The sequence below is a fragment of the Microtus pennsylvanicus genome, chromosome 2 (genome assembly GCF_037038515.1).
Source record: "Microtus pennsylvanicus isolate mMicPen1 chromosome 2, mMicPen1.hap1, whole genome shotgun sequence".
Classification (NCBI taxonomy): Eukaryota; Metazoa; Chordata; class Mammalia; order Rodentia; family Cricetidae; genus Microtus; species Microtus pennsylvanicus.
This window is the reverse complement of record NC_134580.1, coordinates 99,841,912-99,869,256: the sequence shown is the minus strand read 5'-3', so window position 1 is coordinate 99,869,256 and position 27,345 is coordinate 99,841,912. Positions and strand designations below refer to the sequence as shown.

At 42.7% G+C, this 27,345-nt stretch overlaps 1 protein-coding gene across 4 annotated transcripts in view; it reads right to left on the bottom strand.

Annotated features, from left to right (window-relative positions):
• Positions 1 to 27,326, bottom strand: part of Wdr76 (WD repeat domain 76) — a 33,176-nt gene extending 5,850 nt beyond the window's left edge. Inside the window, exons 1-13 of one of the 4 annotated variants that reach the window (XM_075961984.1) lie at positions 27,186 to 27,275; positions 24,505 to 24,606; positions 23,481 to 23,858; positions 18,696 to 18,788; positions 15,930 to 15,985; positions 14,491 to 14,617; positions 13,168 to 13,272; positions 13,026 to 13,069; positions 10,934 to 11,087; positions 8,188 to 8,343; positions 5,055 to 5,272; positions 3,779 to 3,931; positions 1,587 to 1,640 (exon numbers count right to left, since the gene is read on the bottom strand). In XM_075961984.1, the coding sequence (XP_075818099.1) occupies positions 1,587 to 1,640; positions 3,779 to 3,931; positions 5,055 to 5,272; positions 8,188 to 8,343; positions 10,934 to 11,087; positions 13,026 to 13,069; positions 13,168 to 13,272; positions 14,491 to 14,617; positions 15,930 to 15,985; positions 18,696 to 18,788; positions 23,481 to 23,858; positions 24,505 to 24,567 (1,601 nt within the window). In that variant the 5' untranslated portion in view covers positions 24,568 to 24,606; positions 27,186 to 27,275. Of the gene's footprint in view, positions 1 to 1,586; positions 1,641 to 3,778; positions 3,932 to 5,054; positions 5,273 to 8,187; positions 8,344 to 10,933; positions 11,088 to 13,025; positions 13,070 to 13,167; positions 13,273 to 14,490; positions 14,618 to 15,929; positions 15,986 to 18,695; positions 18,789 to 23,480; positions 23,859 to 24,504; positions 24,607 to 27,185 lie in introns of those variants that run through there. The other 3 variants (XM_075961983.1, XM_075961982.1, XM_075961985.1) reach the window with 3 other exon arrangements.
• Positions 27,327 to 27,345: the final 19 nt, after the last annotated feature.

Genomic DNA, 27,345 nt, shown 5'->3' with positions numbered 1-27,345 from the left:
GCCTGTATCCTCAGGTGTTTTCCTCTCCTAGGGTCAGTGTTTCTAGTTTTCAAGTCACATTTATTTTGAATTTGTTCTCCAGTGAGAAATAAAGATCTAGTTCTTCTTGGGTGGACAGGAAGAGAGTTTGCCATCAACCTCTGCTGAGAAGAGCAGATACCTCAGTGGGCTACAAATCTGTGCCTTACTTATGGGGCATGCTTTAACTGCAGACTCGGGAGGCAGGGGCAGGCGGAGCTCTGCAAGCTCGAGGAGTTCTAAGCCAGCCAGGGCTACATAAACATCAAAACTAAATGGACAAAGAAGATGTAGGACACAGACACACACAGAGAAAAACTATTCAGTCTTATTAAAAGAAATTCGGCCATTTTTGACAACACAAACAAACCCGGAAAACATTTTGTTAAACAAAATAAGCAAGGCACAGAAAGACAAATAAGATATGATCTCATTTCCGCGTCGAATTTAAAAGTGAAGAAGGAACAGTCGCAGAGGCTGGTAGTGGAGGGCGGGGAAGAAGTTGGTCAAAGAAAGCAAATTCAGAGAGTGGGGAAGAGTCAAAAGATCTATTCTAGAAATAGAGTTAGGAATGTTTTGGTGGGGGGGGGTTGGATTTTTTAAAACCTTTTTAAGATTTATCTGACTTTTCTTGTGTGTATGTCAGTGTATGAGTATCCCATGTTTGTGCTTGTCCTGAAGGCAGTTGTGAGCTGCCTGACATCCACCATAGGTTCAGAGATGGAACTCTACAGTCCTCATGCTTGCTCAGCAAGCGCCTTTACCCCCCAAACCATCATTCATTTAAGTCAGTAAAAGAGATTAGAGGGAAGGAAAAAAAGGAATGTGAGGTGATGCATGTTAACCAGCTCAGTTTAGCCATTCTATAATGTACACATATTTCAAAACATAGTGTATGCAACAACGACATTTTTATTTCTTAATAAATTAAGTAAAGTTTGGGAACAGTGTTGCACACCTTTAATCCTAGCACTCAAGAGGCAGAGACAGAGGCTGTCTGTGAGTTCGAGACCAGTCTGGTCTCCAAGGGAGTTCTAGAACAGCTAGGGCTACATAGTGAAACCCCCGTCTCAAAAACAAACAAACAAAAACCAAGGAAACTGATAAACTGAAACATAGTATCTGAAAAATAAAATTAAATGAGTAAGTCCTATAAAAAAGGAAACAAAATATGCTTAAATAGAGCCTCTGAAAACTAACACTAACAAAGTCTAACACACTCCCAGCTTCAAACATGATAAAGAACAACCTCTAGAGAGAAGGCCTGGCACAGGGAATCCTTAGACATTAAGCTGGCACATCCAAAGTAAAGGGCTCAAGAAGAGGGCCATGAGGGAGACACGTGCGGAAGCCACTGAAGCCAGCACAAACAGGAGCCCCACAAAGTAGACAGAGTCTAAGGTACTGAGTAAAGCTGAGACCCGGAAGCAAGAGCTCTTCTGGACAGGACTGAAAGGCAAGGATGCTTACACAACACAGCGCAAAACCAGAACGACAGTCTCTCCTTGAGTCACATGCCTAGCATGCGCCTTCTGCATCTGCTGCTGCTCGGGTGCAGGGAGACCTACCTGATGGTGGTGAGGAGAGGAATCTCGGAAGACACAGAGCTGCTGTCAAAGACTCTGCAAATAAACAGTTACACCGCCATGTTACTTAGATTCTCCAGTCTTACTGAAAAAGTAACTGTGTATTTAAGCTATCTGTTGGTTCACAGTGGGAAATATAACAGTTACTTTGTGTGGGATCAGATTATAACCTCAGATGCTGTCTTTAACAATAAGGACATGGACTATACTATAAAATTCAATCCGTAAAATAAGCTTAGTTTGGACATACTTAAACACTGTAACTCTAAAAAAATAAATTTTTGCCGTGCAGTGGTGGTACATGCCTTTAATCCCAGCACTTGGAAGGCAGAGGCGACAGATCTCTGTGAGTTTGAGGCCAGCCGGGTCTACAGAGTGAGTTCCAGGACAGGCTCCAAAGCTACGAGAAACCCTGTCTTGAAACACCAAAAATAAATAAATAAACTTTCTTTGCGGCAGTATCTCACTATGTATGCCTAGAACTGTCGACCTTCCTACTTGACCTCCTGAGGGCTAGATTACAGGTAGGCACCACCACACCAGCTTGGCATGTACATTCTAAAGTGACAATCTGGCATCTAAAATTATATTCAGATTCACACACACATAAGGGCTGTGGAATTAAAACTCACAAATACTCTGAGAGTGCATGCATGTATAAAAACCAAACTTTTAGGGTTGGAGAATAACTCAGTGGTTAAGACCACTGACTGCTCTTCTAGAGGACCTAGGTTCAATTTCTAGCACCCACATGGAAGCTCTGTAAATTCAGTTCTTAGGGACCAGCCACACTCACAGACAAACTTTTTTTTTTTTTTTTTGAAACAGGGTTTCTCTGTGTAACAGTTTTGGCTGTCCTGGAACTCATTCTGCAGATCAAACTGGCCTCAAACTCACAGAGATCCACCTGCCTCTGCCTATCAAGTGCTGGGATTAAAGGCGTGCGCCACCACTGCCCAGCAAATGATTTGTTTTAGAAGCAAAAAAGCATGCAAACAAACAAAAAAAAGCAAACATCCCTCTGATTCATTAGTTGATAGCCTAATGGCCTGATATGTCATTTCCGAACTGCTGAAGAGACTGACTGGTCAGTACAAAAGTGGAGGGACCCAGAATGAGGCCAGGCTCAGTTACTCCTCCCCTTTGGGCCCAGCTGACCCAGGGCAATCTCATGGCACTGGAGCTGCCTGCCCAGTTTGACTATTAGAAAGCTTAATTACCAGAGGTTAATGTAGTAAGCATAAACACTAGAGTGTGAATGAAGGAAAATGGATAAGAAGTTGTCAAGACAAAGAGAGCTGTGTGGTAAGAAGTGGAGGTGGGGGTGGGCTTCCATGATAACCTTACATCATGTCCTGGTAACGCTCACAAACGTGGCTAGACACTAGCAACTGCAGATCATGTGTTTGCTGTTCTTGAGCCTGGCCCATGGGACACATTCAAGAGATACTTGCTGAAAGATGAATCCCAACCCTTAAAGAACTCACAAATTTGAAACAGAATTAAGTATTCTCAAAGAGAACAGGATCACTTTTCCTGTAGTTGCATTAACTGTCTTCACATCATTCTCGAGAAATGGGGGTCTCACTATGTTGCCTGCCTGTGCTCAAGGGATCTGTCTGCCTCAACTTGCCGAGAAACTAGGACTACAAACGCCCTTTCACGTTTCTTCAACTGACAGTTTTTCTGTTTAAATCAGTTTTGGGGAAGTAGTTATAGAAAGGTACCAAAGGAAAACCCCTAAAACCACACCTATTAGCTTGGGCAGAAGCATAATTTTTTTGCCCAAAGTCTGGGGCTGAGCAATTTCCATTTAACACACTTTTAAAGTAGATCCCACTTTCCCCAGAGGGCGGAGCTTTCTCCTAACTGAGGTGGTGAAGCACACCTATAGTCCCAGTACTCTAGGGGCCAAAGCAGAAAGAGGGCAAATTCAAGGTCAGCCTGGAAAACAGCCAGACCTGGGAGAGGGAGGGATAGGAAGTGGGATGAAGAGGGATGGGGTGGGAGAAAGGGGGGTAGAAAAGGAAAGAGGGGAAGAGAGGGACTATAATAATAGTAACACTAATGATTCCATAGCAACAGCAGTAAACAAAACTTCTAGTTATAAACACCATAGCAGCAGTCTCTAAATAGATTCCCCCAAAAAACACGGTTCTGTCTTCTTAGTGTACCTTAGCTTACAGTCAGCACAGGTGGTCACCACTCTGTTACCAGTGACGGGTGAAAAGTAGGCAGAGGCAATGCTCTTCGTGTGTTCAGTCACAGAGATCAAAGGCTGGCTTCTCCTGGAGTTCAGGTGCCTCGCATCATAAATATGAACGTCCCTGGGATGGGAAGAGAAATTATCAGTACAGCCCATGCAGTGAGCCCACGGACTAAGTTACACACTCAGACACGTACTACATTAGGAACATTTAAGGCAAAACCCTCTTATATCTAACTTTACAGACAGTGACTGGCACAGGAAAATAAATAAAACATTGAAGAAATTCAGGACACAGAAGACCCATGTTGCCTGAGGCACAAGACTAGTTTCTACCAGGTTTCCACTATCTCCAAGTGCTGAGACATGAGAGGTGGCGCATGTCTTTAATCCCAGCACTCAGGAGGCAGGTGGAGCTCTGTGGGTTTAAGGCCAGCCTGTTCTACAAAGTGAGTTCTAGGACAGTCAGAGCCACCATAGGAAGACCCTGTATCAACAAAAAATAAATCAATCTCCAAGAAACAAAAGCCAAGTTATGGGCCAAGTTAGGGTCACACACACAAATTTTCTGTTTATTACAATTTTAAGTTTTCTTCTCATTTAAGTAGAAGCAAATACATGTGGACATGGGTGCTTTCTTGAACAGTTTCTCTATTAAACCAAAAGAATTCCTATTAAAAATTATAGTATTTCCATCAGTATGAAAAGGAAAATTACTTAGCTTCTATATAGCACACAAGTCAAATGTGTGTCAAGTACGGTGGGACACACTTTTTAATCCCAGCACTTAGAAGGCAGGGGCAGATGGATCTCCGAGTTCCAGGACAGCCTGGTCTACAGAATGAGATCCTGTCTCAAGATTTAAAAAAAAAAAAGGAAGCCGGGCAGTGGTGATGCACACCTTTAATCCCAGCACTCGAGAGGCAGAGGCAGTCGGATCTCTGTGAGTTCGAGGCCAGCCTGGTCTACAAGAGCTAGTTCCAGGACAGGCACCAAAGCTACAGAGAAACCCTGCCTCGAAAAACCAAAAAAAAAAAAAAAAAAAAAAGAAAGGAAGGAAGGAAGAGCAAATGTCAGAGAAACTAAATTAATTCAAACCTGGCTCAGTAACAAACATCTATAATCCCAGCCCTTGAAAAGGTAAAGGAGGATCAGCACAATTTCTAAGCAGACGGAGATAGCAAGAAGGACCCCACCCAAAAAATAAATGAATGAATGAATAATAAACCCAGAAGAAAACATACCTCAATCCTGCCGTGACAAAATACTGCCTGGATACTGGGTGGACATGAACGGTTCTAATTTTTCCCATGGATGAATTAAAAAGCTTCTCATAGGAAGTTCCAGGTGTCCGTCTATCTACCAGTGACAAATGTCCATCCCAGTGTCCCACTAGCAGAGTGGAAGCGTCTTCTGCCAAGAAGTCAAAGGAAGAGGGGCTGCTTCCCTCGTTTCTGTACACCTAGGAGAGAAGCAATAATCCAGTTAAAACCCCAAGGCCGGGGAGGTGGCTCAGCAGATCAAATCACAAGCTGACAATCTGAGTGCAATCCCTGGAACCCCCAAGAAGATGGGTGGGTGCTACACATCTGTACTTCCAGCACCCCCACCACGGCAGGCATCTCAGGCATCTCGGCTCGTCAGGCATCTCGGAGTACAGGCGTAGCAGCACAGAGACTCTATGGCAACAACTGACTCCCCAAAGTTGTCCTCACACCTTTCCATGTAGCCGAGGCGGGCCCTGAACTAATGATTCTCCTGCATTCTCTTCCCAAGTGCTGGGGTTCCATAAAAACATTCTTTTAGAGAAAACCAATGCTTAAATCCCTAGTAAAGGGGCCGGGCGGTGGTGGCGCACGCCTTTAATTCCAGCACTCGGGAGGCAGAGGCAGGCAGATCTCCGTGAGTTTGAGGCCAGCCTGGTCTACAAGAGCTAGTTCTAGGACCGCCAGGGCTGTTACATAGAGACTCTGCCTCGTGTTAAAAAAAAAAAATCCGTAGTAAATAAGTTATAAAAATGTCATTTCCCCTGCTATCGTCCACAGGAAATATAAAGCAAAATAAAAACACAGAGGTTTGTCTAAATCAAATGGTCAGTTAATCCACATCAGAGCTACGCCCCAGATCTGAAACCCTCAATTCCAAATCTACTCTGTGAAACTTACTAGAAAAATAACTGGCTCTGAATTCTAGCTAATTAAAAAAAAATTTTTTTCCTTTTCTTACTTCTTTTTTGAGGCAGGGTTTCTCTTTGTTCCCTGGCTAATTCTGGAACTTGCTCTGTAGACCAGAGTGGCCTTGAACTCAAAGAGATCCTCCTGCCTCTGCCTCCTGAGTGCTGGGGTTTTAGGAGTGCACCACCACTGTCCAGCCTAAAATTATATCTTAACAGAAGTAGTTCTGAATCCAAATGAACTCTAGGATATATGACTGGATATTCAGTTATAACTATTGTTGATAGAAGAATAAACAGATTAAATTTCTTTTTCTTTTGTTATTTTGTTTTGTTTTTTTGAAACATGGTCCCTCAGCAGCCCAGGTTGGACTTAAACTCAAGGTATATAGCTAAGGAGGACTTTGAGCTTCTTACCCTCCCAGGTGCTAAGATTACATGCATTGTGCCACTACACCAGCTTGTGTGGTTCTGAGGACTGAACCCAAGGCCTTGTGCCTGCTAGGCTGGCACTCTAACATCTGGGCTGCATCCCTAGGGGAGATCAAAATGCTTAATTTTCAAAGCTGGGTATGATAGCTCTCACCTCACTTGGGAGGCAGAAGCGGGAGGATCTATGTGAATTTGGCCAGTTTGGTCTACACAGTGAGTTACAGGACGGTCAGAATTGCAAACACCAAAAAAAAAAAAAAAATTAATTTTTGTTTTAACTCTGATTTCCTGAAAAAGTAAACTGTTTGCTACAATCATCTGCAATGCCAAACTGGGTCTGTCATCCTGGCCACTTGAACACTGAGACAGGAAAATCACAAACCCTGGCCAACCTGAGTTACACGACAAGGCTCCATGTCAAAAAACATAATCGAGGGGCCTGGAGAGATGGCTCAGCGGTTAAGAGCATTGCCTGCTCTTCCAAAGGTCCTGAGTTCAATTCTCAGCAACCACATGGTGGCTCACAACCATCTGTAATGAGGTCTGGTGCCCTCTTCTGGCATGCGGGCACACACACAGACGAACATCGTATACATAATAAATAAATAAATATATTTTTTTTAATAAATATATTTTTTAAAAAAATTGAGCTTCACTATCTTCATTCTTTAATTAAAAGAGAAAAAAAAAACCAATGAAGAGAAAGGCTTTCCCAGTAAAAGATAATTTAGGAATTGAGTGAAATGAACCAGAAGCAGCTGCCATTCTGTGCTATGGTAGTTGTTAGAATAAATGGTTTAGAATTCTTTTTAAAACTTAGTCCCTAACTGGTACTACAAACTTCTCTCAGTACGGTTGATACAGAAATCAAGTGTTGAGGAATACTATTTTCAGATGTGTGACTTTTGTTTTTGCTGCATTTGTTTAATTCTGTGAAGCTGTGATTCTTTGCCTGTCTAAAGCACCTGGTATTCCTAATAAAGAGAAGGGCCAATAGCAAAAAGGAGCAAGGATACACGGTGAGGTTAGCAGGTAGAAAGTATAAATAGGTGGGGTTAGAAGGTAGACAGGATAAATAGGTGGGGTTCTCAGGTAGAGAGGATAAATAGGTGTGGTTAGCAGGTAGAGAGGATAAATGGGTGGGGTTAGAAGGTAGACAGGATAAATAGATGGGGTTCTCAGGTAGAGAGGATAAATGGGTGTGGTTAGCAGGTAGAGAGGATAAATAGGTGGGGTTCTCAGGTAGAGAGGATAAACAGGTGGGGTTCTCAGGTAGAGAGGATAAATAGGTATGGTTAGCAGGTAGAGAGAATAAATGGGTGGGGTTCTCAGGTAGAGAGGATAAATAGGTGGGGTTCTCAGGTAGAGAGGATAAATAGGTGTGGTTAGCAGGTAGAGAGGATAAATAGAAGGGAAAACGAGAAGAACAAGGAACAAACAAGAGAACAAGGAGAACAGGACACCAGGGGTCAGCCACCCAGCAAGCCAAGGAGAAAGAAGCAAAGAAAGGTATACAGAAATAGAGAAAAATACAAGCCCAGAGGTAAAAGGTAGTCAGGATAATATATTAAAAACGTCGGCACGAAACAAGCCACACTAAGGCCAGGCATTCATAACTAAGAACAAGCCTCCACGTGTGATTTATTTGGGAGCTGGGTGGCGCCCCCCCCAAAATAGTCAAGAGTAAAACACCACACAACAACCAAGTGTACCACTTAATAAATAATCCAGAATATTCTCGGATGTCAGCTAGTAAACACATTAACGGTTACCTCTTCAAAAATCGCAGTGGAAAAGTCCCCACACCGCAATGTGCCATCGTAGCTCAGGGACAGCAGGTGGGCTGGATTGGAGGGTGAGAAGTAAAGACAGCTAACGGGCTGACTGTGGGGATAGAAAACATACGGCTCATCTTCATGTTGCTGGGTCTGGAAGAGAGTTGGTGAGGGGAAAGACAAAACCAGTGAAGAGCGGTAATGGATGTGGCCTTGGATGTTGCTATGTCTTCATATCACTAAAGTATTTACATAGGAATTGAGTCTTTGCTTAGCCTAACCATGCTCACTCTCCCAGACAATCAGAACCAGCAGCCTTTTAAAAACATGTGTGTACAACATGACCATACAGAGGCCATGACATACGTGTGTAAGTCAGAGGACACCTGTCGGAGTCAGTTCTCTCCTTTCACCAGGAATTCTGAGGTCGAACGCGGGTCACCAGGCATCTTTATCCTCTGAGCATTTCACGGGCCCAGAATCAACAACTTTATACTGGAATTCTTTGTTTCCTGACATTCACTTTAACAATACCCCACCACATTAATTTCACATGTCCAGCTTTGAACGACTATCAAACTAGCCTCTTCTCAATAAGGGAACAAAAACCCGGCTCCTGCCAGCCGAGACGGCATGCACCTCTGCTCACAGCTACTCAGGAGGCTGAGACAGTAGGATTGCTCGAGCTGAAAACAGCATAGGGGGAAAATTATTTTCAAAACAAAAATATAAATACAAAGAATGGGATAGGCTTAGCAGGTAAAGATTCTTGTCACTAAGACAAGTTCAAGCAAAACATCCATACTCAGAAAATGATAATGTCACTAAGACATACATGTAGGCAGTACATCCATATACATAAAACTATAAAAAAGACACTTCAGTTCTGATCAGCAATTCTTTTGTCGTTGTTTTGTTTTGAGACAGGGTCTCACTATAGACCCTTGCTGACTGGAACTCAGTAGGTAGATCAGTCTGGATTTGAACAAACAGATCAACCTACTCCTACCTCCCAAATGGAATTAAAGGTGTGAGCCACCATGCCTGGCCCTGCTCATCAGGTTTTTTTTCTTTGAAGATTTACTTTAGGAGCCAGGCATAGTGGTAATGGCCTTAATCCTAGCACTAGGGAGGCAGAGGCAGGTGGATCTCTGTGAGTTTCAGGACAGCCTAATCAACATAGCCAAGTTCTAGGACATGCCAGAATAGAAACCCTGCCTTTAAAAAAAAGAAGGAAAAAAAAAAGCTGGGCGGTGGTGGCGCACACATTTAATTCTAGCACTCGGGAGGCAGAGGCAGGTGGATTTCTGTGAGTTTGAGGCCAGCCTGGTCTACAGAGTGAGTTCCAGGACAGGCTCCAAAGCTACAGAGAAACCCTGTCTCAAAAAACAACAACAACAACAACTTTATTTTAATTTTATGTATAAATGAATACATGAAGGTCAGAAGGCGGCATTGGATTCCCTAGAAATGGAGTTACAGATGGTTGTGAGCTGCCATGTGGGTGCTAGGAATAGAACCTGGGCCTCTTAAAGAACAGTTGAGCCATTATCCAGTCCCATGATCATCAATTCTTTTGTCAAGCTTTTCCATTCTGAAATGTTCTTTTCCCTAAGAGCCAAACGCAGAGCTTCCTGCATGCTGGGTAAATGGCTCTACCAGCTGAGTAAACAACAAAATTATATACAAAAATTAACAAAAAGGTGCTGAGGATGCAGCTCAGCTGGTAGAGTGCCCGCTTAGCACATGCAAAGCCCTGGATGCAGTCCCCAGAGTGGTACAAACCTCTGACCTCCAAACATGCACGAACACCCCAATGCACACACAGGAATACAAGTACAATTTAAAAAACAAAAACAGGCTAAAGAGACGACTCCGTGGTTAAGAGCTCTTCCAGAGGATTCGGGTCATTTCCCAGCACCCCATGTCAACTCACGGTCTGCAACTCCAGTTCCCAGGGGATCCAATACCCTTCTGGCTTCTCTGGACACCAGGCACTAACACATGCACATACGCAAAAAATAAATAAACTACCCACACACGTAAATTTCTACATTAAAAACAAAAGTAAATAACATAAATGTTAAAAAAAAAAAACAAAACTTGGTGTCACCCCAAGCAGACAAGCAGAGTTCTGAGAGTTTAGGACCTGCCTGGTCTACATAACTGCCTCAAAACAACAACAACAAAACCTCAAAAAAAATAATAATAATTCAACGTAACATGGAGGAAGACCTAAAATTCAAATCACAACAAACCCTATTTGAACATAATTTAAACAGACTTTTCATATGCAATTTCTTCACACATACATTTAAATGTCTCCTGCCGGATAATTATGTCCAGATGGCTAAAGATACTCCAGCGAAAAATGTTAAAGTTCTATAAAAACAAATTCAAGGGCTGGAGAGATGGCTCAGGTTAAGAGCATTGTCTGCTCTTCCAAAGGTCCTGAGTTCAATTCCCAGCAACCACATGGTGGCTCACAACCATCTGTAATGGGGTCTGGTGCCCTCTTCTGGCCTGCAGGCATACACACAAACAGAATATTGTATACATAATAAATAAATATTTTAAAAAAAAACAAATTCAAATTCTGTCAGATTTCTAAAATTTGGAATCATAAAGTGCAAAACCACAAATCTCAAGCAACATTTATAAATAATTGTTCCAGGCTATTCTCTTTAAGACATTTCCTTCAGGCAGACTTTAGGTAATCTCCCAAACGGCAGTATCAACTCACCAAATCCCAGAGTCCGATTTGCCCAGACTTGGCCCCAGCTGCTACCAAGGTTCTTTCTTCTGATGGATGGAGGGCCACAGAGGTGATGGCACCTTTGGTCACTTTACAAACAGTAGCTTCACTGATGACCATACCACTTAATTTGGCTTTGTAGCTACAAAAAAGGGTAAGTTAAAAACAATTTTAATAGTACCAATAAGTAAAAAATAATTTTTAAAAAAAGCACAACTAGTAAATTCTGGTGAATATCTACTTCCTGATGACAGAAGAAACCAAATAAATCAAGGTTATTATTTTCCGATTATAAAATTAATTTTAATAATTTTAACGATGGCATCAGAACTTAGGAGGCTACAGTTAAAACGTAACATGACTGGGCTGAGATATGGCTTGGCAGAGGGAGTCACTCTGTGCACACACACGTACTTCAAGTTCATAGACTTTAGAAGAGAAGATTTTAAAGAAACGATTCAATAGTGTATAATGAAAACCATAAGGATGGCCTCAACGTTTGATTCATTAGCCCCATGTCTGTAAACCTAAGAAAAGTCTGCTATAATGAATGCACTTAGACAAACACACACACACACACTTAACAGAAACTAACTCCAAATACAAAATGGGTAGAAGTGTGCTCTAGTAAATGTGCAAATATCCAAGAAGGCAGTGTAAAACTGTATGTGAATATATATATGAACACAAGTAAAATGTGAATTCGTTTATTCGAGTCTGAATATATACTATATGCCAAGCAATGTTATGTTAGGGTTGAGATAAAGTCTCCACATTTATAGTTTCCACCCTGTGTCAGGGTCAGTCCTACTACTGAAGGCCTGTAAATCTTAGCAACTTAAAAATGAGGATATAGGGCTGGAGCGATGGCTCAGAGGTTAGTTATGAGTATTGACTGCTCTTCCAGAGGTCCTGAGTTCAACTCCCAGCAACCACATGGTGGCTCACAACCATCTATAATGAGATCTGATGCCCTCTTCTGGCATGCAAGCAAACATGCAGACAGAACACCATATACATAATAAAATATACCTTTAAAAAAAAGTGAGGATTACAAAGTCAAGGCCTAACTGTGTGCAGGCTTTAATTTTAATTTTCAGCTTGACAGACGTTGGAATCACTTGTGATGAAAGACTGTCTAAGATCCAATTGGCCTGGGGGCATATCTATGAAGAATTATATTGATTATTTAACTGAGGTAAGAAGATTCACCCAAGCCAGGCAGTGGTGGTACACGCCTTTAATCCAGCACTCAGGAGGCAGAGGCAGGCGAATCTCTGTGAGTTTGAGGCCAGCCTGGTCTATAAGAGCTAGTTCCAAGGACAGAGAAGCCCGAATTGTCTAAGAGTGGAGGAAAGGCAGGGTACAGTGATGCACCTCTTTAATCCTAACACTCTCAAGGCAGAGGCAAGATGATCTCTGTGAGTTCAAGATCAGTCATAATATGCAGTAAATAAATCGGGCGGTGGTGGCGCACACCTTTAATCCCAGCAGTTGGGGGGCAAAGGCAGGTGGAGCTCTGAGTTTGAGGTCAACCTAGTCTACAGAGCAAGTTCCAGAACAGACTCCAAAGTTACAGAGAAACCTGTCTCGAAACACTCTCCCCCAGAAAGTAAATAAATAATATATATGTATAAAAAAATAGGGCTAGTTCAGTGGTAGAGCACTTGTTTAGCACACTCAAAGTTTTAGTTTAACCCTTAACACTATGAAAGAAGGAAACAGGCAAACAACTGTTAGTGTAGATAGAAATAGTAGGGATGATTTTTCACTACTTTCAAGGTTTCCTATAATAGCTTTTTTTTTTAAAGTCCTATACAACATTTATTCATGTCTTTTATGTATATGAGTGCTCTGTCTTCATGCACACCAGAAGAGGGAATCTGATCCCACTACAGATGGCTAGGAGCCACCATGTGGTTGCTGGGAGTTGAAGTCAGGACCTCTGGAAGAGCAGTCAAGTGCTCTTTAACTACTGAGCCATCTCTCCAGTCCCTATATTATAGTTTCATACTGCAAGCATCTCCAAACAAATGAAACAAAGGTCAAAAGTAAAACAAAGGCAAGGAATTCAACTTACCTTTTAATGCTAGACAGTCTCTCCTCGGTCTTCTCATTACTTGTCTGCAACATTGGAAAAGATCAAGGACTAAGTTCATATATACGCACAGAAATTTCCTCAAGAGATGATTCTAAAAGCTGAACGCCTTCCCAAATGATACCTTGCTCATCTCTGCCCATGTCTTCAAAGACGCTTTCAACAACAGTCCATTGCTGTCATCCTGGTTTTCAGGAATCATTTCTAAGGGCCCAGGAGGTAACAAAGGCTATCAAAAAGAAAAGGCAAAAGGCTGTTTGTCCTATAATATAAACTGAGGAAGGGCCAAGGTTTTGGCCTCATTTTCACTGATTTCCTGATTTTCAACTGCTGATGTTGAAATATCAACAACAGTGGCACATCATAGGCATTTAAAAGTGGCTGGCTGTTCAAACAAGGCACTCAGGAGGCTGACAGGGGACCATGAGTTTGAGGACAGCCTATGCCACAGCTTAAGATGTATGCCACCGGGCAGAATGCTTGCCTAGCATGCATGACACAAAGCAGTTACTCTTGATTATACCTCTAATCCCAGAACTGGGAAGGCATTAGCGGGATCAGAAATTCAAGGTCACCCTGAAATACACAGTAGGTTCAAGGCCAGCCTAGGCTACATGAGTACCTGTTTAAAAGTTATATCAAGGGATCTCTTTATTTTCATTTTGTGTATCTGTAATGTGTTTATGTGAATGTGGACATGCATGTCTAAGTCAGAACAGCTTCTGGTGTTGGTGGTCCTCACCTTCTATCCTGTTTTAAAACAGGGTCTCTATTGTTTGCTGCCACACACACCAGGTCAGCTGCCCTCCAGTTTCTGGAGTTCTCTAGTCTCAGCTGCGCACCTCACTATGGAATTAAATGCATGGTGCCATACCCAGCTTTACATGGGCTCTGGGGATTCAAACTCGGGTACTATTCGTAGAGTAAGCACTGCACCCACTGAACCAGCTCCCCAGCCCAATCCTTAGCAGTTTGATCACATATTACACAGTATTAATTGCTACCACTTATTAATTACTTACTAAACCCTTAGTATAAGAACTATGGATTCTATTTAATATCATCAGTACAACATTCTTTTGATATTTCCTTTTCTTCTTATTGTAGACATACTCTTACTCTCTAGTTCAGGTAGCCTCAAACCAGGCATCCCAGCTCGAGCTTGTGACAATCTCCTGCCTTAGCTTCTCCAACACTGGGTTGACACCATTTTTTTAAATGTGGAAACTGGAGCTCACAAAGAGAAATAATTTACCCAGAACTCCAGAAGTTCCTGCAGAAGTACAGATATCCAGTGTTAACAACTCAAATCTCTTTAAGTATACAATACCTAAGTATTAAATTAATAAAACTGAAACAAAACAAAAAAAATCACTCTAGTTACAAATACTTTGAAATTTTCAATATTTGATTAAGCTAAATGTACTATATTTGTACTTTTTCTTACATTTTCTTCTTCTTCTAACTCTGGCTGTGTTGGAGCTACTGGCAATGGAACTCCCAAAGGGTCTACTTTCAACAATCGCATGGACCTTCGACATCCGATCTCATTTTCTTTCTTCTTAGGTCTCTTTCTAAAGGAGTAAAGGAAATGCTCAAGTTTTTCTCACCGAATAGTAAAACGTATTTAGTAACTTGTTAAAGACTTTTTAAATTGATTTTTATGTCTGTGTATGTGTATGCCTAGTGCCAGAGGGCAGGCATCCAATCACCTGAATTGGAGATACGGGTGCTAGTGAGTCAGCCTGGCGGGTGCTGGAACCACGTCCAGGCCTCCTAGAGAGCAGCCTGTGTGTGCTCTTGACCACTTAACCATCTCTCGGGTCCTGGGTTTAGTAATTTTAAGGAATAAACATCTAGGAATGAGTTCTATAGATATATTCACACACTGTATAGGGAAATAGGCATAGCTGTACTGGCTTTTTGTTGATGTTGTGTGTGCGTGCGCGCCTGTTTATTTGTCACCACATGCATACAGTGCTCACAGGTCAGGAAAGGGCACTGGGTGCCCTGGAACTGGAGTTACAGGTAATGGTGAGCCTCCCAATGTAGTTGCAGGGAACCAAACTTGAGCACTCTGCAGGAGTGCCAAGTGCTCTTAACTACTGATTTATCTCTTGGCCACACCGATCCTAATAAAGTCTCAAAATTATCTAAACCAAAACCTTAATGTTCTATAAAAACAAATTCAAGGGCTGGAGAGATGGCTCAGAGGTTAAGAGCATTGTCTGCTCTTCCAAAGGTCCTGAGTTCAATTCCCAGCAACCACATGGTGGCTCACAACCATCTGTAATGGGGTCTGGTGCCCTCTTCTGGCCTGCAGGCATACATGTAGACAGAATATTGTATACATAATAAATAAATATTTTTTAAAAACTGTAATTAAAAAAATAGAAAAATAGGCTGGGCAGTGGTGGCGCACACACCTTTAATCCCAGCACTCTGGAGGCATAAGCAGATCACTAAGTTCGAGGGCCAGTTTGTTCTACACAGTGAGTTAGTTCTAGGACAGTTGGGGCTATATAGAGACACCTTGTCTCTGCAAATAAATAAATCTCTGGGTTCATATAATGGTCACCTTTAGATGGGGAAAATATACAAAAGCTGTCCAACAGCTACAAGTGGTTGAAAAAAAAAATTGGATCCAGGAGATGGAAATATAGCTCAGCGATAAAGCACTTACCTAGCAGGCTCTAAGTCTAGGTTTGATGCCCAGAATTGAAAATATGTACAGGCTGGCCTTGAACTCACAGAGGTCTGCCTGCCTCTGCCTCCCGTATTGAGATTAAGGACGTGCACAACCACAGCCTGGCTCAATTCAATGTCTCAAATTTAAAATCCTCAGCAAAATATCGTAGTCTAGCCAACGTTAAGCACATCTTTTACCTCTTTGATTCAGGTTGCTGTCTCTTCTTTATCATTCCACGGAGCCTTGCAGCTGACTGAAAAGTACACAAAATATTCCTTCACATGAACATGCTACCATATGACTACACCGTTTACCCATTAAAACAGTAAGTATTTGCTACTATATCCAGTTTATTAAGGAAATAGATTTTTAAGATTCATTACTTATTGTTGGTAATAGACATGAGATAAATACACCATCAATAATGAAAGCAAGGGGGCTGGAGAGATGGCTCAGAGGTTAAGAGCATTGCCTGCTCTTCCAAAGCTCCTGAGTTCAATTCCCAGCAACCACAGGGTGGCTCACAACCATCTGTAATGGGGTCTGGTGCCCTCTTCTGGCCAGTGGGCACACACACAGACAGAATATTGTATACATAATAAATAAATATTTTAAAAAAAAATAATGAAAGCAAGTATATGGCCGGGCAGTGGTGGCACACGCCTTTACTCCCAGCACTCGGGAGGCAGAGACAGGTGAACCTCTGTGAGTTCGAGGCCAGCCTGGTCTACAAGAGTGAGTTCCAGGACAAGATCCAAAGTTACAGAGAAACTCTGTCTCGGAAGAAAAAAAAAAAGCAAGAAGTATATGACACTATCTAATATACTGGTATTCTGGTACCTTGAGCCAAGCTGCTTATAGGTTCACATAATTAAACACGTTATTTAATTGAACACACTATTACAGGCTGGCAGGATGGCTTAGTAGCATAGCACTTGCCTAGAATGCACAGACTTGTTTTTAATCACAGCACTGCAAAAACAAACTTAAAAATATAAGCAAAGTGAGGTGGCCCATACCCATCTATATCCCAACGTTCAGGAGCCTCAAGAAGGGACACATTTACTAAGTTCAAGGCCAGCCTGGCTGCACAGCAAGACTGTCTCAAAAAACAATGAGACAGTAAGAAGACTTGCTGCCAAGCCTGATGACTGGAACTCAGTCACCAGGACCCACTCCCGAAGTTGTCCTTTGACCTCTACACGTGTGCCACAGCATGCAGGCGCACCCTGGCACTCGGCCTTGCCCTACCTCTTTCTTTCTCCAAATTAAATGTTAAGAAAATTAAAAAGCGTGGTGGCACATACCTCTAATCCCAGCACTTCGGAGGAAGAGGCAAGTGGATCTCTAAATTTGAGGCTAGCCTGATCTACACAGTAAATTCCAAGCCAGCAGAGTTACATAGTGAGACCTTCTCAAAAACAAAAAAAGATAAAGCATGTTCACAGGTAAACACACAAAAGATATACTTCTATGCATACATATACAAATTATAGAATTAAATCTTTAGTACTGGAAACCTATTTGGACACTTTCCAGAAAGGTTGTAGGTTTTACTCATTATCAATAAAATTATCTTTTTTGAAAGATTTTTTTTGTTGTTATTTTTCCAGATAGGGATTCTCTGTGTAGCCCTGGCAATCCTAGAATTTGCTCTGTAGACCACGCTGGGCTCAATCTCAGAGATTCACCACCGCCCGACTTTAAGATTTACTTTTATTTCACATGTATGAGTACTTTGTCAGTAGGTATGTATATGTCCCATGTGTATGCCAGGTGCCTGCAGAGGCCAGAAGGGATCAGATGCCCTAAGAGTAGAATCATAAACATTTGTGAGCTGCCACGGGGGTGCTAGAAATTGAACCTTTTTCTTTTAAAGAACTAAATATTAAGGGTCTGGGGAGATGGCTCAGCAGTTAAGAGCACTGGTTGCTCTTCAGAGGACCCAGGTTCAATTCCCAGCACCCACTTGGCAGCTCACAACCATCTATAGTGGGATCTGATGCCCTCTTCTGGCATAAAGTCATACATGCAGACAGGGCACTCACACATAAAATAAATAAATAAATCTTTGAAAAAAAACCTAAATATTAAATCCAACTGGGAACTTCTTGGTTAATATGTTTTTTTAAGTGCTTTTACAAGCTTCTTTTGCTGTTCTTGTTAACTGGGATAGTAGCCAGGCTTACTATGTATGACCTTAAAATACTATTGTCCAGGGGTTAGAGAGATGGCTCAGCAGGTAAGAGCACTGATGGTTCTTCAGAGATCCCGGGTTCAATTCCCAGCACCCATACGGCAGCTCACAACTGTCAACTGTCTGTACCTTCAGTTCCAGGGGATCTGACATGCTCACACAGACATACATGCAAAACACCAATAAAATTTAAAAAAAGAAAAAAGGAAGGAAGAAAGGAAGAAAAAGGCAGACAGACAGTGGTCCAGTCTCCACCTCTCAATCTCAAGCTTGGGGAGTACAGCATGCAGCACCCACCAGCAGGCTCGCAAGTGTCTAACAGGACACACAAAGAAGCAGCAACTGCAGGAAGGAGGTGCTGCAGGCCTTTCAATTCTAGCACTTAGGAGGTAGAGGCAGGCAGATCTCTGAATCCAAGGCCAGCCTGGAGTTTGAGGCCAGGCTCATCTACAGAGACACTCTGTCTTCAAACAAACAAACAAACGGAAGAGAGAAAAAAGAAAAACAAGCTGGATGTGGTGATGCTCCCCTTTAATCTCGGCATTCAGAAGGCAGAGGCAGACGCATCACTGTCAATCCAAGGCCAGCAAGTCCATAGAGGGAGTTCCGGGGAAACTGTCTCAAAACAGGAGGAGGAGGACAATGCCCACAAACCAACTGACCTTATACCAAGCATTGCTTGAATTTTGCCTTCCCTCATTGGATATTATGAAAAATTATCATCTAATTATCTTATCTTGGTTTCCATTACAAACACCATACATACCTCAGATAACTGAAGGGAAGCAAAAAATTTTGCATTTTCTCTGATGTTCTTCAATCTCTTCCTCTCATAAGGTGACAATCCTGAAAAATCATCCTAGAAAATACACCCCCCCAAAAAAATCTGTTACTTCACACATTAATAACAAACCAACACACAAAACCAGATTCTTCATTCTCTACCCAGGAATTCCTCTTCACACTGTACAAACTTCTATTTCATGTTATTTTAACTAACAGCCCATAATCTCTGCTGGACTGAATATTAAGGGAATCTGAATCTATAGTTAGGTAAGATCGTGGTGGTGTACATCTTTGACCCCGGCACTTGAGAATAGCAGACAGATCTGAGTTTGAGGCCAGCTTGGCCGACATAATGAGTTCCAGGACATCCAAGGGCTGTGTAGAAAAATCCTGCCTCGACTGAGAAACCAATGATAATGGCACTGGGATTTGTCTCTACTGCACGTACTGGTTTTTTGGGATCCTATTGCTATTTGGATGCTCACCTTCCTAAGCCTGGATGGAGGGGGGAGGGCCTTGGACTTCCCACAGGGAAGGGTACCCTGCCCTCTCTTAGGACTGGAGGGGAAGGGGGAAAGGGGAAGGATGAGGGAGGGGGAGGGAAGTGGGGAGGGGAGGAAGTGGAAATTTTGAAAAATAAAATTAAAAAAAAAAAAGAAAAAGAAAAATCCTGCCTCAAAATAAACAAACACACAAATAAATAAATAAATGGTGTGATCTAATATCAGCAGCCAAATACCATGCAAACTATTTCCTTATACCTTATACCCTTATAGCAAACTATTTCCTAGCAGCCCAAAGACATCTTTAGGGCTGGAGGGATGGCACAGCAGTTATGAGCAATGGCTCTCTTCAAGAGAACCTGGCACTTCCCAGACCCTACATGGCAGCTCACAACTGCCTGTAACTCCAAATCCAGGAGGATGGACACCAATCATACCAATGCATCTAAAATAATCTTAAATAAATTGCTTTAAGTAATTGACTATCCAATTATTTTAAAGACAATATTTCACACCCTGAAGTCTGGCATCAAACTCTGTAGCCAAGGATGACCTTGGATTTCTTTTTTTTATTTATTTATTTATTATGTATATAGTGTTCTGGGCACCAGATCTCATTATAGATGGGTGTGAGTCATCATGTGGTTGCTGGGAATTGAACTCAGAACCTCTGGAACAGCAGTCAGTTCTCTTAACTTAACCTGTGAGCCCCCTCTCCAGCCCAAATGAACAGGGCAGATTTTTTGTTTGTTTGTTTGTTTGTTTGTTTGTTTTTGTTTTTCTGAGGCGTGGTTTCTCTGTAGCTTTGGAGCCTGTCCTGGAACTAGCTCTTGTAGCCCAGGCTGGCCTCAAACTCACAGAGATCGGCCTGCCTCTGCCTCCTGAGTGCTGGGATTAAAGGTGTGCGCCACCACTGCCCGAAATAAATTATTTGAAAAAAGTTATCTTTATTAAAAAAATACTAATAACTAGGCGGTGGTGCACACCTTTAATTCCAGCACTTGAGAGGCAGAGGTAGGTGGACCTCTGAAAGTTTGGGGCCAGCCTGGCCTACAGAGCAAGTTCCAGGACAGCCAGAGTCATTACGTAGACAAACCCTGTCTCTCAAAAAAACCAAAACAATAATAATAACTTATCTTTTAGAGGATCTCATAACCAGTACACATACATTTACACACAAAATAAATATTTTTATTTTATTATTTGTTTGTTTGTTTATTTATTTATTTGGTTTTTTGAGGCAGGGTTTCTCTGTGTAGTTTTGGAGTCTGTCCTGGCATTTGCTCTGTAGACCATACTTGCTTCACGCATGCCTCTGCCTCCTGAGTGCAGGGATTAAAAGCACAAACTGCCAAGCTCAAAAAGTTTTTCGATTAAAAAAAAAAAAAACACTGGGTGTGACGGTACACACCTTTAAACCCCAGGCTTGGGAGACTGAGGTGGGTGAAACTGAGTTCAAGGCCAGCCTGACTTGGTCTACAAAGTTGAGATTGAGGACAGCCAGAGTGAACCTGTCTCAAAAAAAAAAAAAAGAGCTAGGAATGCGGCTCTATTGGAGAGGAGAGGGCTCCCCTAGCAAGAGCCCTGGGGTCAATCCAGAACAACCCACCCGCATACCAAACACCAGCACTCTCTGCCCTCAGGGAAAACAGAGGATATGAGTAGGCTGTCTCAGTAATTAAAGATCACTGTGGCTTCAAAAAGTGTCTGAACCTGGAATACTTGAGACTCCAGCTCTAAAATAAACAAGTAATCAGCAACTAAGAAATCCTTTTTTTTTTTTTTTTTTTGGTTTTTCGAGACAGGGTTTCTCTGTGGTTTTGGAGAAGTAATCCTTTTTTTAAAAGACGTATTTATACTATATATACAGTGTTCTGCCTATATGTATGCATGCATGCCAGAAAGAGGGCATCAGACCTTCTTATAGATGGCTGTGAGCCACCATGCACTTTGCTGGGACTTGAACTCGGGACCTCTGGAAGAGCAGCCAGTGCTCTTAACCTGTGAGCCTCCTCTCCAGCTCAAGAAATTCTTTTTATTACATTTACCTACTACAGTTATTTCTTTATGTGTGTATGTATTTACTTGTATGTGTGTGGGCATACATATGGAGGTTTCAAATATAACTTTCAGGGGTCTGTTTTTCTGCTCCATGAAAGCCCTAAGGATTAAACACAGGTCATCTGCCTTAGGAGCAAACACCCTCACCCCATGAACAATCTCACCAGCCACAAGAGAAACTGTTTTTGAGGTTGATCTTTTTTATTTTTCAGACAATCGCATTTGTAGCACTGGCTGGTCTAGAACTTACTATGCAGACCAGGCTGGTAGTGAATTTGTACCAGTCCTCTGCTTCTGTCTTGAAAGTGCTGGGATGAAGGTATGTACCATCACACCAAGCTTAGCAATTCCTTTGTTTGCTGGTTTGTGGTAACAGAGGTTGAGCCTGAAGCCTCATTTGCTAGGCAAGCATTCCACCACTGAGCTACTTGTCCCCAGGCCCAAGAAAGTCTTTATGAAGCAATATGCACACGGAGGCTCAGACCTGCAGCGCTGAGAATCACCAAAAGTTTGAGAATAGCCTGGGCTACATTGTGAGTTCCAGGCCAGCCTCAGCTACTTAATGAAACCCTGCTAGAAGAATGAAGAGAAAAGAGGTGGGCAATTCTTTATTAAAAACAAAACAACAACAACAAAAATTAGTAGAAAGTAGAGAGGTTGGGAGATAAAATTCACAAATTTTCTCATAAAATTCTATACTTGCTCTTATAGATAATATGTGCAAACGAAGCTAAACACCACTCCTAAAGCAGGGCGAGCCTTGTCACCCTACCCCAAGGACAGGATGCTCAGCGGCAGTACTTGTGTAGCATGCAGAAGCCTTGTGCTCAATCCCCAGCACCATAATAAAAAATAACAATGATGATGAAAAGAGAAGAAACTAGAGAACCGTGTGGTCATCATGTTATCCAGGCATGGTGAGGGGGGCAAGTAATCCCAGAGAATACAGAGACTCAGACAAAAGGACCAAAATTTCCATAGCCAACCTGGGCAACTTAGTAAGACCCCGCTTCAAAATAAAGGGCAAAAAGGGGGCTGGAAGTCTATCTCACAAGTGCAGCGCTCCCCTACTTCCCTAGAGGACGTGTGAGGCCCTAAATTCAACTCCCAGCACTGCAGGAAGGGAAGTAAATGCTGTATCTTAGTTTGTCTCTAAACAAAGAAGAAAAATGTATCTTAGTCAAGCATAGCATTGCTTAAGCATCTTTACGGCTGTCGTTTCTATTCCTTATATTCAAGCAAAAATCAGCTTTAATTTAAAATCCAGTAGTCTGAACATAATCTAATTCAGCAGTTCCAGACCAAGAGATCTTTAAGAAACTCTGGCAGCCGGGCAGGGATGGCCCACGCCCTTAATCCCTTCACCCTGGAGGCACAGCGGAAATTCAAGGACTCTCAGGTCAACAGACTAAGTTCCAAAACAGCCAGGTCGAAGCCCGGCTCAGAAAATAATAAAGAAACTATAGAAACAACCAAGCAAGGTGGCACAACACTTAGGATACCTTAAACCCAGCCCGTGGGAGGAAGAGACCAGTGTGATCAATACAGTAAGTTCCAGGCCAGACTTTGCTATATATCACAAGAAATAACTAATTAATCAATTATATTTAATTTCCAATCAAACATGGTGGTACGTACCTGTTAAGCCAGCACTTTCAGAAGGCAAAAGCAAAGAGATTATAAATTGGAGGCTAACCTAGGGTATGTAACAAGATCCCATCTCAAAGACTAGAAATTAAGCTGGACACTGGTGACCTGTCTTTAATCCCAGCCCTCGGGAGGCAGAGGAAGACAGGCCTATTTTAAGTTTGAGGCCAGCTTGGTTGGTCTACAGAGCTAGTTCTAGGTCAGGCAAGGCTAAACAGAGAAATCTGCCTTGAAATATGAAATAATGATAATAAAAAATTTTAAATAAAACTAAACTCAATGAAATTTACACTAAATTAAAAGGCTTGCAGGAAAGGTGCCTGCCATCATGCCTGAGAACCTTCTTTTGACTCCTATAACTTCCACTCGCGTGTCAGAGCACATACGTGCACACTCGCGTGCAGATACACACACACGCACGTGCAGACACAAAACATGTTTTGAAATTTACATTGGCTAATAAAACAGATTTTGCTAGAAATCCTTCCCCACCTCACCTTCCAGACCTTCTCATTTCAAAGTGAGATGAGATTACTAGAACTAACCACTCTTACCAGGCCTGGGGAACTATCTTCGTCGCTGCTTGCCATGTTCACACTGAGAGTCACTGGCTCTGCCGTGTTCTTGGGTTCCAGCTTGGTACTTTCAGTACGGGCATCCGAGGGTGGTTTCAGCAGAAGGGATTCTGCCTTGGAAGATACAGTCTTCATCTTCGAAGTTAAAACCTCTCTACAAGTTTTCTTCCGGCCCGTCTTCTTACGAGACACTGCATTGTTAGAATTATTTTCAAACGGGGATCTGGACGATTTAAATAGCTTGGTGTTGCTGAGCGAAAATGGAGAAAGATAAACCTTAGCTGTTTTCCCTAAAGTTGTGTGTACTGGTCTCAAAGAAGTATAATCACTATTCTCATTTTCTTTATATTCATTCACCTATTGGGGCAATAAAGGAAAAGAGCGTTATAAATCCAGATCCTATGTTCTTCCTTACAAGACACTAAACAAATCGTCCTAAGTCTAATTCCTACTTCATAGTAACAACATGATTCAAACTGATGGTACGTTAGGAAACTTTTCCCCTCTCCAAAATCTGGATACTTAACTCTCTAACCTGAAAGGAATCACTGAAGGGCATTTCTTATCCTCAAGTCTGTAAGTGAGGCAATTACGCCAAAGGTCAGATTCTTCAAGTTAGCGGTAATTGCTTAAAGCTGACGGTAACTGCTGCAAAGGCTGGGGAGCCAGAGGAAAGGGACCCGAGACACATCCTACAATTTTGGAGGTTTTTGTTGTTGTTGTTGTTGTTGTTGACGGGAGTGAGGGGGTCTCACCACCAAGCTCTGGCTGACCTAGAACTCACTATGTAGACCAGGCTGGCCTCAAACTCAGAGTTCCACCTGGCTCTGCCTCCCGAGGGGTGGGTTAAAGGCCAACCAACCGTAATTTGTAAATTTGGTAGGAAACTTTCCTCAACACTTAACGACCTAATTTAAAAAAAAAAAAGGTAGGAATTACGGCTTTTCCTTGGCGCCAGGTTCCAGGGTCTAGCAGCCCCTTCCCAGGCCGAATCAGGTCTCACCTGCACCTGGGAACACTGTTTGGATGCCGCCTTTTCCTCAACTTCAACGTCGGACCCAGACATCTTTCTGCCCCAGAGCAGCTGGGCTCTACCCTTTAGAACCTAGGCGAGATTGGGAGGGGCCTCGAGTGACGTGCGGTCCTGAGGGAGCTGGCAGGATTCCCTGAGCCAGAAAGCCTTTAGGCGCATTTTTTTGTTTTTGTGTCTTCAATCACTTAAAGCACTACCCATTTAGATAAAGTCTTATCTACCACTAAGCCAGCAGGTCACCTTTCCGTTGGGCTGGCTAACAACAAACAGCTGTCTCCACCCCCTAAATGAAGGAGCTTTCCGAGGGTGCTGCCTGGGCGCGACAAATGCTCTAACCTAGGGAGCCACCTCCCCGGCCTCCTAATCCTCAGCTTGCTGAATTGAGATCCAGGATCCCAATCAACACTTAAATGGGTTCTGTAATATTGAGGCTAGCAGGTCCCGAGATCTTGCTTTGAAAAATACTGGCTCATTAGCTTAGAAAAACACCACACCGCTGCTTTGCAGCACGACCCTGAAAAAGATCCATATCCTCAAATGCCATAAGGATAGGAAAACAAATGAACATAAAATTCAATAAACAGCCTGAGAAAAATGGCAGTCGGTAAAGTGCTTGCATTAGGACCTGAGTTTGCTCCCCAGCACCCAAACTAAAAAGCTGGGGATACAATAGCAGCATATGCAAGGTGGGGACATGCAGAGTTTTGAGGCTCCATGGCTAACCAGACTAACCTAAACAAGTGGGGCCAGAGAGCTGACTCAACAGGTAAGGATACTTGCCACGCAAGCTAGTGGTTTCGATTCCCAACCCACATAAGTACGATTTCTCATTGCTGTCCTGATCTTCTGTGCACCAACACACAAATAATAACAAAAATAAGATTTTTTTTTTAAAGGTGGACAGCTCCTAAGGAAAGTCATCCAAGATTGGCCACTGGCCTCCTTGCGCATGCGTGCACACAAAGGCACCCTTTCCTTCAACCAGCAGCTGTGCACACCGCAAAGTCAACATTCAGCCTGGACCCCGCCCACCTCTGCCCCTTGCGATACCACAGGCTGGAAAAGCACACGTGACTGCTACTGTACTTCCTAATAAGGGAAGCAGCGAAGCCTGATGCCCCATGCCCGTCACCCCAAATGTGGGCCGTGGAGGCAGGTGGATCAGGAATTTCAAAGTCATCATCAGCTTCATAGGCAGCTTAAGGGAGGCATGAGCTACATGAACCCCTGTCTCAAAATAAGGTGGGGGGGGAGTAAAAAACAAAAGTAAGCATTTGTGTTGTTTGTTTCTAATAGCTGACGACGCTGGTTTAAATTGCGCGTGACTATCTGCTCGCCTGTTTTGAACTAAAGAAAACCCACATGTGGTCAGTGTGACCCAGAATTGCTGTCATGGAGAAGATAGCAAGAAGGAACCCGTCAGTCTGGGCTACATAGAAGGACTCTGTCTGGGGGTCAATGTCCTAGAGGACTTTAAAAGCCGAAACAGGCTGGGAATGTAACTCGGTAGGATGCTCCAACTTGGCCTCTCCCCAGCGTCACATAAAACCAGGCATGGTGACCCACACCTGTAATCTCAGCTCTAGGCAGGTGAAGGAAGGAGGACCAGAACTTCAAAGTCATTCTCCATTACTCTGGGAGTTAGAGGCCTGCTGGGGATACATACATAAGGCTGCCCCAAGTCTTTAAAAAAAAAAGCTAAAAGCCTCAGAATATGGGCATTACCGCATAAGAGTTCCATAAACTCTTTCATAAAGTCAGGACCTTACACTAAGCCTTTTCCTAGTGTTCTCTTGGATTGCCATGAACCAAAACAATGATCAATTCCCTTCTCCATGCTAAGGCTCACTCCCAGCAAGTGTTCTACTGCTGAACTGCACCACCAGCCAAGAAACATACATTTCTGAGCTAATAAATTCATAATATAAGTTTTCTATAACGGGTAAAGTGACACACCTCTGTGTAGAAGCCTAGGAATCGAGGGTGAAAAACACACAAAAACCAGCTTGGAGGCAAAAACAAACAAAACAAAAAACCTGCCTGAGCAAGGCAAAACAGTCTCAAAACTAAAGAAAGAACAAAGATTTGTCTCTCGAAACCACCCCCCCCCCGAAAAAAAAAAAGGATAAGGATTTGTCTACGCTATCCCTCACTACTTAAAGTTTGCCAGTTTCCTGTCTTCACCCAGCAAGGGCCCAATTGTAGAAAACAAGTGAAATAAATTGATAATTATATTAGTAGCACCTTCAAGGTCCTCTATAATACAGTACTCCCAGAATTTTCACTTTGTAGAACTAGGCTCAGTCTCTCAGAAATCCGCCTGAGTCGGCCTCCCGAGAGCTAGAATTAAAGGCATGTGCTCCAGTCAACAGAGGGATAGTGGGTTTTCTTTTTCTTTTTTTTTCCTTTCTTTTTTTTTTTTTTTTTTTTTTTTAGGCAGGATCTCATTCAGATGCCCAGGCTCCAAAACGCGGCAATCCTGTGTCAGCTTCCCAGATGCTAGGATGACAGGCACGACCCACATCTATCCGGCTCAAACTTTTTACACTTCTGAGCTTTCAACATTATGCACAAACAGCCCCTCACTATCTGCTCAGTTTCTTCAAAACATAATTAATAAAACCTTTAATCCGAACCTTCCTGAGCCTTACCAAAACACCAAAGAAGCAACTGCCCGCCAGAAGGAGCTTCCAAATCCTGAGAGGGTGAAGGCGGGAAAACTGCCTACGGAAACGCGCGAATTATCAGTCCAGCCCCTTTAAGCAGTCGGCGCTCAGCGGTCCTCCAAAATCCCACAATCCTCTGCTTGTA